The 16,198-nt window shown below is 46.5% G+C and overlaps 1 protein-coding gene across 2 annotated transcripts in view; it reads left to right on the top strand.

The window, feature by feature from the left end:
- DPF2 (double PHD fingers 2) overlaps nucleotides 1–16,198 on the top strand; it is a 44,563-nt gene that overhangs the window by 12,323 nt on the left and 16,042 nt on the right. Inside the window, exons 4-7 of one of the 2 annotated variants that reach the window (XM_061605863.1) lie at nucleotides 4,293–4,456; nucleotides 6,631–6,723; nucleotides 9,199–9,277; nucleotides 10,369–10,410. In XM_061605863.1, coding sequence (XP_061461847.1) covers nucleotides 4,293–4,456; nucleotides 6,631–6,723; nucleotides 9,199–9,277; nucleotides 10,369–10,410 — 378 coding nt within the window. The remainder of the gene's footprint in view (nucleotides 1–4,292; nucleotides 4,457–6,630; nucleotides 6,724–9,198; nucleotides 9,278–10,368; nucleotides 10,411–16,198) is intronic. The other variant, XM_061605864.1, reaches the window with a different exon arrangement.

Here is a 16,198-nt window from a genome sequence, read left to right as displayed (position 1 = left end):
GAAATTATCCCCAGTCAAAAAAGACCCTTCTGATTGGATTTAAAACTGAAAAAGTTTCATCCAAGACAGGAGCCCGTCTCAGAGCTGCACAGGCGGAGGGATCCTCCTGGGAAGTCAGCTTTCCTCCTTGTCTTGCGGCACTAGAACTCGTGGACATCCAGTGCGTAGTTAAAACTGTGGGATCCTCTCTCGCAAGATGCAGCGATGTCTACCAACTTGAATGTCTTTAAAAAGGGTGTAGACACATCCCTAGAGGGTAAGGCTTTCAAAAACTACTAGCCACAGAGGCTAGGTCCTAACTCCATGGATGGAGGCAGCACGCTGCTGAATACAAGCTGATGGAAACCGCGGGAGCAAGGGTAGCTGTTGGGCCCAGGTCCTGCTTGCGGGTTTGTGGTCACTGTGAAAACAGGATGCTGGACTAGATGGGCCATTGACTGACTCAGGAGGCTCTTCTTATGTTCTTACAATTTTAGCCATGGCCAGCAGAGGCCATTGGAGAGCTCTTTTACTGCTGGTCCTTACATTGCTGAGTCCCAGGGTAGTTAACCCCGTAACCTCCAAGTAGAATCAACCTCTAGTAGGGGCTGAGCAGATGGTTTCTCCTGCCCTCGCATTCTCTGGTGGCTGAAAAGAAAGGTGACTGCCCTAAAAAAAAAGCCCATGGAACTCCTGCCCTAGTCCAAAGGGCAACAGCTTTTCTCTTCTGCCCAGGCAAGCATTTTGTGGATCAGTGGCCTGCTATAAAATCCTGATTTAGATGCAGAGACACTACACAGATTCTAAGCAAATAGTCAAGAGCCCAGGAATTTATTCCTGACACAGCCTTGAATTTAATTCCAGAGCTGTATCTGCCAGCCTAGTGGCCATTTGGCTGAAGCACTGGAATGTGGATCCAGCTTCCAGGGGAAATCTTGCTTCTGTTTCCTTCCAAGGGACCAGCTTCTTTTTGGGGAAGATACCCTGAAAGGGATGCTGGAAGAAACCAGAGACAAGCGTAAGGCTATGCCTTCTGCTTGGAAGAAAGATGAGAAAGGCGATCAGGGAGGTCAGGTCCTTCCTTTCGTCCTCAGAGATGCAGCTACCAATCCAGAGACTACGGGCTCAGCAGGCACAGCTGGAGCATGTCCAGGTTCATCAGGCCCCATATGGTCACCTCCAGTAAATCTAACACTTCCCAATGCAGGCAGACCAAACAACAATTTTGACACTACCAGCTTCAGGGTGGGGGACCATCCCAACAGTTTCACCAGCCCATCACCTCAGACCACCATCTCAGACAGTTGGGCCCTACAGATAGTTGTGTATCGGTACAAACTGGAGTTTGTTCAGGTACCACTGGACAGCTTTCATTTCTCTTGGCTCCCAGGTCCACAAACAAGAATGGATTGGCCAGGCAGCAGCAACACACTTTCAAATAGGGGCCATCGAGCCAGTGTTTCAAGAACAGACAAAAGGAAGTACTTTTTTACTCAGCGCATAGTTAAACTATGGAATTTGCTCCCACAAGATGCAGCAATGGCCACCAGCTTGGATGGCTTTAAAAGAAGATTATACAAATTCATGGAGGACAGGGCTATCAATGGCTACTAGCCGTGATGGCTGTGCTCTGCCAGCCTAGTCAGAGGCAGCATGCTTCTGAAAACCAGTTGCCGGAAGCCTCAGGAGTGGAGAGTGTTCTTGTACTCAGGTCCTGCTTGCGGGCTTCCCCCAGGCACCTGGTTGGCCACTGTGAGAACAGGATGCTGGACTAGATGGGCCACTGGCCTGATCCAGCAGGCTCTTCTTGTGTTCTTATGTTCTTAACAAGAATATTGAGGCATCTATTCATTCTTCTTTGTGGTTACAAAAAGGGGGGATGACTGCTGAGCCACCTTAGATTTCAAACGCCTCAACACTCCGGATTTTTTTTGGTCAAATTTCTTTTGTATCCTTTGTTGAAAACTAATAAAGGAGAAAAAACAAAATAAAGGGGGAAAGAAGGGGAGGGATAGCAACGAATAGGAACCATCAGTACAGTGCATCCAGTTCAAACATACTTTAAAGACAAGGAACGGTACGGATCTTTATATGAAGTGTGAAAAACATACTTGGACATTTCAAGCAGGTTAGATGCGAACTGACCCTCTCCAAAAACCCAACTGCGATTGAGGGGGTTGAGCTGTTATAAGGGGCCACCATATACCCTCCAAATGATCAGCCTTAGCTCTGCCTCTAGGGAATCTAAGTTCATAGAATCTTCTTATGCTCTTTGTATTTATCGTTATCGTTGTTTGTGTTTTATTCTGAGCTGCCCTGGTAGCCATTTAACTGAAGAGCAGTAAACAAATATGTTATAAATAAAAATAAGTGTAAGGTCTGTGACATTTCCACATAAAGCTCAGTAGTCATTGGTCAGAAAGCCGCTTTCCTAACTTTGCCATCCTGATTGAAGCCCCGTGTAATTGTCCAAGGCTTAAGTTTAGCAACCCGTATAAATTTAGCATACCCAAAGCTAAGAAGATGGTTCTGTCAGCAATTACTACTGTTGTGAATGGTCCTTTATTGTAACTTTTTTCACACGCTTGAGCTCGCATGGAGGTAGGTAATGGGTTGAATTAAGTTAGTTGATCTTAAATCCCATTAAAATAAATGGGATTTAAATGAGGCCATGACTAAATTCTCCCATTGGTGTAAGCAGGGCTAAGTTTAACTAACGTCGTCTACATCTAACCCAGTTTGTTTCCTCTCTGCTTGTGTAAGGCGCTCTGTTTTTGCGACAACAGACTAATTCAGTGGTTCCCAAGCCCTTTTTCCCCCATGGACCACTTGAACATTTCTGATGGTCTTAGTGGACCGCTTAATGATTTTTCTGCCTGTTGGTAGCAATTGAAATACAAAAATATTGTATTTTTGTTATACTGCTATCTTAAGTATTATATTTTATTGTATTACAATTTGCGATCCATACAATTCAAATTGTAATATAACGCAGCATCAGAAAGAAAAGACAAGCAATAAAAATATAATTACAAATCAATATGAGTATGTAATACAGACGCGCTGTGGACTACCCGAATGAAGCTTGCGAACCACTGGTAGTCCGTGGACCACAGTTTGGGAACCCCTGGATTAATTCAGGGATGATAAGGCTATTGGTGGCTACCACCAGTCTCTGGGGAGCAAGAATGCTGTTGTGCTTGCATCCTGCTCCTTGGCCGCTGTGAGAAACAGGATTCTGGATTAGACCGGGTTTTGGTCTGAACCAGCAGGGTGGTTCTTAACTGGAGGATCATGGGCTAGGTGCCATTGACAAAGCAACTTTATCTGATTCTAGTGGCCCCTGCCAAGTTTTAAACCAGGTGTGGTCAAAATGTGGCTTGTGGATTCACTCATAGGGATAAGGTGAATGTGTTAAAAGGTATGTGAGTGCGAGAGAGAGAGAAACTTCCACTTCTCCCAGGCATTTTAGCATGTGTTTTTAAATTGCTTTTTCAAAAATGCGTTTTTAAATTTGTATATTTGTTTTTAATGTTTTTAATTGTTGTAAACCGCCCAGAGAGCTTCGGCTATGGGGCGGTATACAAATGAAATAAATAAATAAATAGATGTGTGCATTGTTAAGCTACTGAATTTGCTACCACAGACATTATATTATATTTACTTATTTATTTATTCACTTATTTACTTACTTACTTACTTACCCACCCACCTGGCCTTCACCCAAAGGGCCCAGGGCGGGTTACAACAATTTTAAAACACATAATTAAAAACAACCTAAACATCATCACAGAAAATAGGGTGGGTCCTAAAAATATACATCTCAGGTGCCAAAGACTAGGGTAAAAAGGTGCACCTTCAGCATTCACAGAAAGTTGTACAGTGAAGTTGCCAGGCGCACCTTGGTGGGGAAGGAGTTCCACAGCTTAGGGGCTGCCACAGTGAATGTCCTGCCACCCCTCCTGAACTTCCAAGAGTGATCTGGTGATCTCAACAGGGTCTGTAGGGAAGGAGGCAGTCTTTAGACTCCTTCACAAGAAGATTAGACTAATTCATGGAGGATAAGGCTTATCAATGGCTATTACCTGTGATGGTTATATGATGTCTACAGGATTGAAGGCAGCGTGCCTCAGGATACCAGTTGGAGCGACAGAGGGAGTTGGCTGTTGCCCACCTGCCCTGCCTGGGGGTTTCCCTGAGACATCTGATTGGCCACTGCGGAAACAGGATGTTGGACTCGATAGGCGTTTGGCCTGCTTCAGTGGAGCTCTTACATAGACTAACATGAACATCCCTGGGTTTTCCTCCTTCAGACACTGAGCAGACCCTGAAGAAAGAGGGTTTGATCTCTCAGGATGGTAGCAGCCTGGAGGCCCTCTTGAGGACGGACTCTCTTGAGAAACGCAGCCTGCCCGACCCTCGCACCGACGAGGACAGCCTTGGCGAGTTTCCTGTTGCCAATAGTCGTGCCCGGAAGGTAATGGCGGGGAGAGGGCAGCCTCCTCTATGTTTCAAGGGAGGGGGGTGTTAATGGAAAGAAACCTTGCACCGAGGAGAACTAGTTCCTGCACTGGGGAAAAACAGAATTTTGCAACATGAATAAATTGTTCCGATTTGAACAAGTGCAGAAGTGGTTGCTTAGCTTTCCACATTTAAGTTCAGTTTATGTTGGAACAAGGAGCTGCTTGGAGTTTGAGATCCCTACCCCTTGACTCCGGGAAGGTATGACGGATCCCACCACCTCTTGCCATTTCCCCAGCTTCTTCCTGCAGCCATAAGGGCTAGAAACTATATGAAAGAGGAAGAGAGCTGAGGCTCTTAGATCTTCGTATCTTCAGTGCGGCAGCCAAGGAACGTGCAGCCCTGCCCCTGCTGGTTGCATCCTCTTTCCCAGTCAGGCAGCTTCTGTCTCAAAGATTCCCATCGTGAACAGATCGTTTTTTTGAACCCTCTTGTGGTGCTTTGGTCCACTAGTGCTAGGCATAGTTCTGTCTGGCCTTCCCCTGCTCCAGTTTGGCCCTATCTGCAGTATACATGTAAAGTAGTGTTGTGCCTCTTGAAACAGTTATTTAACAATTTAGCACTCTTCCCAGGGAATTCTGGGAATTGTAACTCTGTGAGGGAACAAACTACAGTTCCCAGGATTCTTTGGGGGAAGTTGCGACTGTTTAAAGTGGCATGACACCGCTTTAAATGTATCATGCAGATGGGGGGCCTTTCTTCAGCCTGCCTTGTTTCCAGCCCCACCCTTTTACTGCAAACTATTGTTTTGATTTACGAGAGCATCCTTAAAAAAAAAAAAAACCCCGAACATAGTTGAATTTAGTGTGAAATGAAAACCAGCCTATTTTGCAAAAGCCGTTGGAGGGGAGCAGGGTGGTGGTGAGGCAATGATACTCTGTCTGGCTTCCATCATCGTTTTTGGCTTAGTGAGCGACTGAATGTCATGCATGTTGGCCACCTCCCAGGATCAACTCCAATAGCCTAGTAAGGCAACTGGAGAGGAAAAGTTGTAGCTTGTTTTCCAGAATTCAGGAAGACAGGACTTTGTCTCTCTCTCTCTCTCTCTCTCTCTCTCTCTCTCTCTATGTGTGTGTGTGAGTGTGTGTGTGAGTGTGTGTGTGAGTGAGTGACAGAGAGAGGGAGGGAGAGGTGGCTTCTAGATGAGAGAGAGAGAAAGAAAGAGCCACCACCTCTTCGAATTGTGAAATTGGCATGAAATGTGCATTTTGGACCCTGTACATTTTCTTTGCTTAATTCACAGGAGGTATTTATAGACAAGGGGGTTGCAATGTAAACTTCTGGGTGGGCGATGCTTGCCTGCTTCATTGCAGTTTTTATTTAGAGCTCCACTCTTGGTTATGCCCTATTTCTACATGAAGGCAGGTGCCCACAGGTGATATCAGGCACCCAGTATGTTATGTCAAATGGTGGAATGTGAGGCGTCCTTCCCTGGCTCTCCCTGTCAGGTTCCTACCTGCTCGTGGTTACTGCCTGTCTCTAGGCACCACCAGGGACTCCACCAGTCCGGACCGCTCTCTCTTATGGTTTACCTATCCGCTCTAGCACAGATCTCAACAGATCCCCCTGCTAGGCAACCACCAGTCACGTCCCAATACTAGTATTCCCAGAGACTCTGAATACTGGTATTGTTATTCTCTTCACCGCTGCCACCCTTTGTTACAGTTCCCCTTCAGCCTTGGTCATTACCTTACCCTCCCTTCTGGTCTGTGAAACCCCAGCCAAGGATCAGGCCTTTGGTAAACCAAATTAAGTATTTATTACAGATAACAAAGCTAACAAGATTAACAAGATTTCTTCTTAAGGCACATAAGCATATGGTTTTACTCAATACTAATCCGAACTCCACCTCCCTCCTGGTAAACAACTCTCTAAACCCCACCAAGCAATCCACTCTTTCTCTTCTCCCCCCAGATTCCACAATTCACCACCTCACATTCACCCAGATTTACCTGTCATCCTTTCATTTATACTCTCAGCCATTTTAAACATTCAGCCAATCATCAAGCATTCTATTGCCCATTCACTCCCCCTCCTCTTTCACTACTTACCATGTATACTCTAAACAACCAGCACTTACCATATATACACTAATATATAGGAACATCACATGGAACTTCTCTGTTCTAGCGGATCCTGGAACCCGACGATTTCTTGGACGATCTAGACGATGAGGACTATGAAGAAGACACGCCAAAACGCAGAGGCAAAGGCAAGGCCAAGGTACAGCTAACGTCCTGGGGCTCGGTGATCCTTGCTGCATCGTGGCATTTGGCCAGTGTGCTCTCCAGGTCTGTGCGGAGTGTTTGAGCTCTAGGACAGTGACAGGCAAGGACATTCCCCGGACACCCCAAAAGACCTTGGGTGTTGTAGGGCAGGGAGCACTGAACAGTGGAGACTGACGGCAGTGGGGCAGTGAATCCGCTCCGGGTTTTAGTCTGACCTTCCAAGGACAGCGCTGCACCTTGGACAGCTCCTTGAAAGTTGGAGCGGAAATACGGAGTGGATTCACTGCCGTTGGACCCACCAGTCTGCACTGGCTCTAAGTGATTATAAGGGCTAGCTAAAACGGGTATGGGGAACCTGTGACCTTCCAGAAGTCATTGGACTACATCTCTCATCATCCTTGACAATTGGCCATGCTGGCTGGGGCTGATGGGAGCTGGAGTCCAACAATATGTGGAAGGCACAGGTTTCTGTCCATCGAAGTATTTCTCTGCCTTCCTGTAGCTTTAAAACCTCAATGTCCTTATCAGGGAGAGCAACACTCATGCAGGGACGCTCGACAGTGGCCAACTGCTGGAAGAGTGAACCTGATAATGACAACATAAACATGAGAATGTTTTTGCAAGCATTGAATGAAAGGGGTCGATTTAGCCTCGGGGAGGATTCTGGGGCTATGATCACCCAGCACGCTGTTGGCTGCTTTATAAATAATAGGTCATATTCAACTAAGTCTTGCTCAGAGTAGGCCCACTGAAATGTGAACCCAAGTTAGTTAGGTCCATTAACTTCAACGGTTCTATTCTGGGTAGGACTAGCTTTGAATACCACCCAATAAGTAGGAGATCCTTCTGAGAAACTCGCTTAAAAATTGTTTCAGACATGTGCCACTGTGGGGCAGTGGAGGACTGTCTCCTTAAATCCTGCTGGCTGAGCTAAGTGACCCTGCAGCGCTTCGCTACTGTGGCTCTCTCTTTCTCTGCTTAGCTTTTTGATTTTCTACCCTATTCTAGGGGCAAAAACCTATTGAAAAGTAAATACGCCATTTTAAAAAGTTAAGACTAAAGCCCTGGAAATGACAATTGTGATTGTTCCCCTTTAAACATCTTGCTGTTGGTTACGTTACTTAAGAGACAGAATATGTGTAATTTCCCCCCTAAATTTCATTATATGTAAATAACGGTCAGTTGTATAATGGTGATGGTGGCATGATGATGATGATGATGATGTATATCCTGCCCTTCCTCCCGAAAGGAGTGGCAAACAACAAATAATAAAACAAAACCAAAGCATCTTAAAAACAAAACCTCCCCGAAGCATCTTAAAAACAATTCCAATACAGATGCAACTAGCATAAAAATGGCTTGTTGAAAGAGTCTTCAGTAGGCACTGAAAAGACAACAGAGATGGCTCCTGTCTAGTATTTAAAGGGAGTGAATTCCAAAGGCCCGGCACCACAACCTTAAAGGCCCAGTTAGCACACACACCCTGGCTGTAATCCAGAAAAGGTATTTACCAATACTGGTGGGAGCAGAGTATGTTTTTCCCCACATTTGATTTAACAGCTGACCTGTTGGAACTGTGGCAGAAAATTAGTTCATGATGGCATATGCGATAAGGCCGTCTTGCTTCATGTGTCTAAATGAGTGTTTCCCAACCTGGGGGGCATGTAGTAAACCAGAGGGGGCTGTGAACAGTAAAGAAATGAATTTTTAATTTTTAAAAAAAGTCTTCACCACCTGGATGCTGTCTGCTCCCCACTGCTGTTGCAGATGACACCTCCCCCTTGCTCCAGATGAGAGGGGAAGACTTTGCTGAAGCACCAGAGCATCTTTCAGGCATTCCAAGGGCAGGCATCTGCCTATACCACATGGCAAATATTGCTCAAGCTGCTGCACATGGTTCCCCCCTCCATTTTATCCTTACACCAACCCTGTGAGATAGGTCAGGCTGAGAGACTGTGTCTGGCCCAAGGTCACCCAGTGGGCTTCATGATCAGGTGGAGATTTGAACCTGGATCTTAGTCCAACACTGTAACCCACTGGTGTTGGGAGACAGGACTGTACATCTTCAGACTGTGTGTGTGTGCGGAGGAAGGATTCCAATTTGATTGGACCTGTGCATTAAGAAAAGAAAGCAACAACTCCCTGTTTGCAGGGAGCTTTTTATGGAAAGGGATATTTGGAGATGTGATTGTGCCACGCACCATTTTTTCAATTAACAGGGACTAAAATTACAACTAGCTTCTTGATTTGTTTCAGCTCTTGCATTCCATCACCTCGAAAATTCTTTCTATGAGGGGTTTCAGAGATAGACTCAGCAACCTCTGCCAAAGGCTAAGGCTTCAGACCCAGCCTGGTGAAGCATTCCCGGATGAACTTTTTATTTGATTGTTTTCTAAGCCATCAAGCCAGAATAATTATGCAACTGCCAAATTGCAGCCATTTCCTGATTTCTCCTGTCCGGGTTCCTTAGGGCAAAGGAGTTGGGAGCGCCCGGAAAAAGCTGGATGCAGCCATTTTGGAAGACCGAGACAAACCTTACGCCTGTGACAGTGAGTAAGAAGGCTTGCCCCGTGCTGTGGAACGGAGGTGTCATGAGCAGAACGCACTGGCTTTTTCCTAGCTAGGCGGGCATGTATGGTGGGTGAATGTATGCCAAGAGCAAAGGGGGGTTCTTGGTCCCTTGCCTTTTTTATGAAGCTTCTTGGAGCTTCTGTTTTGAGAGAGTTGGGAGCCTGGCACCAACCAGAGTCTCCGGAGGGTACCAGGAGTTGCTTTGTCACGAGATCTTTAGCTGATAAAATGATATCTTTTTTATAAAAAAGAATTGGCCCAGTTAATGCATGTGCAGTTTTTCCAGTTTCGCAGAGCACTTCATTCTGCCTGGCAAAGACTTCTGTGAAAGCGCGCAAACTTGCGTACCTCTGCACCAGCTCAGGTTGGCCCAAGAGGAGATAATTGTATCAACTCGCCCCCTTTGGGACCACCTTGGCAGACTGATCTACGAATGTCAACCCAGGGTCTTAGCCCTGCCCCCTGGGGTCCCCAAAGGGATACTGGCGATCGTGCCAGGGATACATTGCTGCAAAGCAGGTGCCCAGCCGCATATCTCCCACCCTTCCTTTCTGTGGCAGATCCCAAGACTGGATAGGCAAGCAAACAGCACAGAAGAGGGCTGTTGTTTTGCCTGGGTGTCATTTTCCCAATCCACTGGGGGTCCCGTGCTCCAATGTTTACATGTAGACTTGCAAAGCTAGGAGGCCAGCCCTGCTCCGTGTGGCTGCCTTCGCCAGCTCCATATTGCATGACTTTCCTGCTTTTTAGAGCCGTCCCCCGTGTGCCAATCTGGAAACGAATGCCCATGCAAACCTAGTTCTGAATGTAAAAGGTGGGGGGCCAATTGGCAAGAATGTTCAAAATGGCAGACAATGAGTTTTTGAAATTACTTTTCTTTCTCTTCTCCTTTTTCCTGTCCTATAAGAATTTTATACTCCCCCTTTTTTACTTTAAAATAACACCAGCTAGCTTTTCCCCTTTTTCTCCTGTTTAATCGCTGTGTATAACTTTACCGTGTGCATGTTACGTCTGCGACCTATAGAGTGTTTTCACCTTTTTCTCTCATTATTCTCTTTCTGTATTTCAGACAGTTACAAACAAAAGCATACCTCGAAACCTCCTGACCGAGGTAGTTCATCCTCTCTGTCTTGCTATTTTATTTCCTCCTGACTTTGTTCTTCTGAAATGTTAGTTTTAAAAACTCTTCTTTTTAAAAAGCAGGGCACCAAAAAAATCCCTCCTTCCTATGATGATGTAGTCTGGGTTCCATGTGCTGTGTATGAGAGAGAGAGAGAGAGAGAGAGAGAGAGAGAGAGAGAGAGAGAGAGAGAGATCTAGTAGGTGTGCGTTAGAGTTCTGAAGATAGACATTAGAACCCAGTTTTTTTGCCCCGATTCTTTCAGAAGTGCTTCAGGGAAGGGTGAGAAACAGAGTTTCATTCAGGGCTTGAGAGGGCAGATTCCTGAAGAGATGAGTGGATAGTCTTAAGGAGGGCTTTTGGGAAATGGCTGGGTTTAGGGAGGGCTTAAAAGTCAGGTGCTCCTATCCAGAGGCCTGGTTCGCTAGCTTTTGTTTGGAAAAATAGGATAAAAACATACCTCCCTGACAGGGCTGTGGAGTCGGAGTCGGGAGCAATTTTGGGTGGAGTCGGAGTCGGTAGAAATGTACCGATTCCGACTCCTTCATACAGTAGGGCCCCGCTTACCGGCACTTTGCATTCTGGCGTTCTGCTAATGGGGCGGCTTTCAATTAGGGGAATTTCCCTGTTTTAAAACCGTTTTTGTGCTTTTGCGGCATATTCACGTCATTTTCACGCGATGCGCCCCATTATACTCAATGGGTTCCGCTTTACGGCGATTTCTGCTTTACGGCGGCAGTCCAGAACGGAACCTGCCGTATAAGCGGGGCCCGCCTGTAAATGGCAAATGTATATTAACTAGCAACAACAAATTTACTGTAGTGAAATGGTAGCACAAGGCATTCCATCACCACCACGTGAATCCAGAGCTTGGAAAAGTTACTTTTTTAAACTACAACTCCCATCAGTCCCAGGGATTGGGCTCGTGGGAGTTGTAGTTTAAAAAAGTAACTTTTCCAAGCTCTGGATTCACGTGGTGGTGATGAAATGCCTTGTGCTACCATTTCACTACAGTAAATTTGTTATTACTAGTTGATATACATTTGCCATTTATGAAGGAGTCGGAGTTGGACAGTAGGAAAATAGAGGAGTCGGAGTTGAAGGTCTGGCGTACCGACTCCACAGCCCTGCTCCCTGAGTAGCTTCCGGCAATTATAATTCAATAAGCAGTGCTGCTGTTAGGGTGCTGGGCATCCCTGGCAGAGAAAATCAGGTTGGTTTGCAGTGGATCAGTAGAGATTGCTGACCCCTCGTTGTCTAGCAGCAACAAAAAAGCACTTTCTGCACCCCAAGTAAGGATGCTGGAAAAAGACCAGGAAGCCAGGAGTGGAAGTTTGTGCCAGTGGACTTGTGAGGTTGGCTCTGCTGCTGGTTACACACTGTCAGCTCTGCACTCAGACAGCAGTGCCGGTGGGGGCTGGAAACTCCTGGGTAGTTATCAGGGTGGGAAAGTCCTTAGCTGGCAGTCTGGTCGTAAATCTGCCAGGCTAGCAAGGAGGAAGCAAGATAAGGGCAGAGGCCATTCAAAGCTTACGTGCCAAGCCAGAAATCCAGAAGAGACGTCAGTGAAGGTCCGGGTCTAGTTTGCCGAGAGATCAGTCCAAGTCAAGGTTCAGGGGAGAGGAAGACACACAGTGGTCACGCCTGACGTTGCAGTCAGCAACAAGCTGAAACCAAGGTTTGACTTTTAAGGAGCAGGTTTGTCAGCAGGTGTGAGCCCTCAGCGTTTTGGCCTTAAGTGGACAGGCCTGCCCCTCTTCTGCCTGACCTTCTGCTGCCTACGTTCTGCAGGTGAGGGGGGAGTATCCTGTTCCCTGGCTGCGTCTGGCTGAAGGGCTTCAGCTGTGTCTGGGGTGCTCTGCAGCTGAGGGGGAGAAGGAGCTGGGTTCTCAGGAGTTTCCTCCGTTTCTCCTGGGTCTGCTGCTTCTGGGTCTGCTGCTGTTACTCCCGAGTCATCCTCGTCTGATGAGTCCTCTGACGGGGCCATGACACACACTTCCTGAGTTAATAATGTGCTCAGAGCATGTCTGCCCAGCTAAGCCCCAACTTAGATGCTCTGATTGATGGCCCTAGTAAAGTATATATTCCACAAGCCTGAGTCTCCCGGCCCCTGGTGTACATGAACCAACATAAGTCAGGCCTTGCTCTCAAGCTTACTAAACAGCATTATCCTAACCATGTGCACTCAGAAGACAGTCCTGTTGAATTCACTGGGGCATGCTCCCAGGGGAGTGGTGTTAGGATTGCAGCCTAAACAGACAAAGAGGCACAGGAGGGAGATGGGTCTGCCTGTGCTATAATAAGTGGTGAGTTATGATTGGGCATTTACATCCTTCTGGGGCTGGGCTGATGTTCCTGGTATTCTTACTAAGAAGGAGGAGATGTGGCTCTAGTAGCTCTTAGGCCTGGCGATGGGCCAGGGTGTCCTTCCTCTCTTGCCTCTGTAGTCATACCCAATGGCATGCTTGCTTGGAGGAAGGAAGGTGGGAAGCAGGTGCCTGAACCAGCTTACTCTCTGGTTGATCCTTCCTTTCTCTGATGCCCTTTGTAGAAGGCCGGGGGGCGGGAGGGAGAGGGACTTCTGTGTGGCCAGAAAAGAGAGGCCAGAACGACCTTCTCTTCACTCCTGCATCATGAAATAGTCTTTAGTCTTTGGCTCACTGTGGCCAAAAAAAGAGAGTTTCTCTCTACACACAGTGTTTTTGCTTCCTGCATCTGCCACAACAGGAGTGTAGCCGAACAGTTCACCAAAATTAGGAGCCCACAAATGGCTTTTATTAGCTTGCTTCCCCACACGTGTCCATGGCTGTTATTTCTGGCCCCAAAGAGAGGAGAATTGGCCTGGTCACCTGGCTTCTGCTCTGATTCGCCTTGGGCGACCAGGCTATTGACAATCACTGCGCTGCCGAGCAGCCTCTCATTAGCTTGAGAAGACCATGGATTCTGCTTTGGGGTATGGATGTTGGCTAGCGACTCTGTTGTGTGTTTTTAGCTTTTTCCTGTAACATATGCTTGCATGAGCCACCTGGGTGTTTTGGTCCTGCAGGCCACCTTTTTGTGATGTACCTGATCTCTGCTTGCAGCACACTACGGTTTATCCGTAAGAGCCTTAGCGTCTTCCAGGGATGGGAAACCTTTTGGACCTCCAGATGTTACTGGACTCCAGCTCCCATCAGCCCCAGCCAGCATGGTCAACAGTCAGGTGACGGGAACTGGAGTCCAGTATCAGCAAGAGGGCCTAACAAGGTCTCCCATTCCTGGCGTGTAGGTTCACTTCTTCCCATCCTGGACAGCTGTTGAAAATTAGCCCCCACCCGACCTGGTGAGATGTGCTGTTGCTCCCAGTCCCCTTTGGGCAGGGAAGACAGCTGAATTATTCCATGCAGAGTTGGGTAATGTATTAACACAGCCCCAGGGTACAGAAGGCCTTGGAATTTTACAAGATCTGTTAATGATAGGCAAAGCCCTGAGTCTTCAGGGTTTTTTTCCTCTGATCCTTGATAGTGGCCTTTGAACTCTTGCTCCCAGGGCCAACACAACCATCCTTGGCCGTGACCTCAGCCAGTTATGTTTCAGTTGAATGCTGTATTATGTTTTTAAGCATTTTAGTACAGTGGGGGCAAAGCTACTTCAAACAGTATTACAAGCTTTTAAGAATAAAAGACCATCTTCTGTAGGCATGTTTTGCCTTAAGTAGTTCGACCCCTACCCCCACACAAATAAACCTGGAATCATTGCTTCTGGTGTTGAAGAAGCCTGTGTCCAATAATTAGTTTCATATCACCTGCTGTTTTTTCTCTCGTTGTGTTTTGACACCGTGCAGATACGCAAACAACTGCATGCTGTACCACATCAGCTTCCTTTAACTTTGGGTCCCCCAGATTGTGTAGGGCTGCAACTCCCATCATCCCTGGCCATCGGTTAAACTAGTGGGGCTGATGGAAGTTGTAGGCCAGCAACATCTGAGGGCTCAAGGTTGAACTCGGGCTCCTACAGTGGGACAGATGCATTCTTCTTAGTCTTGAAGATATATATTTTTCACGATTAAGATTTTTTTGTGGGGGGAAAGTTCCCTACTAGATTTTTACAAGGGCTGTGGAGGCGGGGTCGTGGAGTCGGAGGCTATTTTGGGTGGAGTTGGAGTCGGTAGAAACGTACCGACTCCAGCTTCAAAATAAATTTTGATTGACAAATTTGTAAAAATATGAATCCACAGAGAAGCTTCCCATGAAGTCAGCTGTTTTTGAGCATTTCACATAACTCAAGATGGAAAACATTTTGTGCGTCAGTGTATGACACGGGACCCAAATGCTGTGATGCATATTCAGGCAGTGATAAAAATGCTCCTACGAGAGCTTCCAATTTAAAAAGACATTTACAGCCCTTTCCAGGGCTGTGGAGTTGGAAGCAATTTTGAGTGGAGTCGGAGTCGGACAGTAGAAAAATAGAGGAGTCAGAGTCAAAGGTTTGGCGTACCGACTCCACAGCCCTGATTTTTACACACTGGAAAACAGTAACCTGTTTTATAATTAAATAGGAAAACACTTCATTAGAAATTGGTTTTTAGATCACTGCTGCATCTTGATTTTATTTTATCTCGCCCTTCCCACTTCCAACATCAAGACAATCTTAATATATTTTGGATCATTCGAAAGATTGCTTGTAGTGATCCTTCATTCAGACCACTGGCATTGTTTCAAATGCAGGATTCATCTTAGAAGTGGGAGAACTCTCGATGAGGCACTGGGATGTCTTCAGTTCCATTCATTGCACAACAGCCAAGCGGGCTTTTTGCGTATACACCAAGAGAACAGATTTAAAAACCAATAGTTAAAAAGTTAAAATGGTTAAAAATAAATCCACTATCTAAAACATACTAAAATACTACAAAAGTTAATTATTTAATTAAGTAGTTATAATTAAAAAAGCTCTAGGAGCTTATACCATCGCCAGGGGAATCAAATATTTCCTCCTCTCTAAGGCTACTTTAGCAGTCACATAGAATCCTGTCCCTGCCAATAAAAATGCAGTTTTGTTTTTAAAAAGTATTATCTCCAATACTGGCAAAAAGGGGATCAAGACGTCGAATGCTTAGTTCTAGATATAGTGGACATTCTAACAGAAAGTGAACCAAGTCCTCTACCTTCCGACACCCAGGAGGGCAAGGCATCTCAAGCTGGCATTTATGTTGATGTCTTGATTGACATCAGTTGCAGAATATTTAATCTGGGGAACTCTTTAACATTCCTTAATGGGGCACATGCAGCTATTGCTGTGCTAGGGGGAACCTGGGGCCCTCCAGACACTGCTGGGCTTCAACTTCCATCACCCCTGCCAGTTGGCCACCTCCTGGCTGGGGCTGATGCGTGTTTGATGTCCAAAAAATACCTGGACTGCCACAGGTTTCCCGTTCCCTACTGTGCAGACGGAAGCGTTGATTTAGCCATCTGCCTAAAGAGCTGTCAGGCGACTTTGGCGTTAGGTAGGAATTAAGAAATGACCCCCAACGTCAGTGGGTATGCTCTCCTCCTCCCCCCCCCCCAAAAAAAATCAGGCTTGCCAGTCCTGGAGAACATGCAGATGTCTTTGCTTTCATGGGATTTCTTTGCCAGCACTCTCAGTTGTTGCCAGATTTGAGGTTAGGCAGGAACCCCGGAAAACGGCCTGATACGAAGTCCGACTCTTTGTCCATCGAGCCTAGTACTGTCTGCTCTGACTAGCAGCGGCTCTCCAGGTTCTCGGGCAGCGAAGGGCCTTCTCCATCACCTGCCACCTGGTC

Source organism: Rhineura floridana, chromosome 22 (genome assembly GCF_030035675.1).
Source record: "Rhineura floridana isolate rRhiFlo1 chromosome 22, rRhiFlo1.hap2, whole genome shotgun sequence".
Lineage (NCBI taxonomy): Eukaryota > Metazoa > Chordata > Lepidosauria > Squamata > Rhineuridae > Rhineura > Rhineura floridana.
The sequence above is the reverse complement of the archived record's forward strand: the minus strand, read 5'-3'. Positions and strand labels throughout refer to the sequence as shown.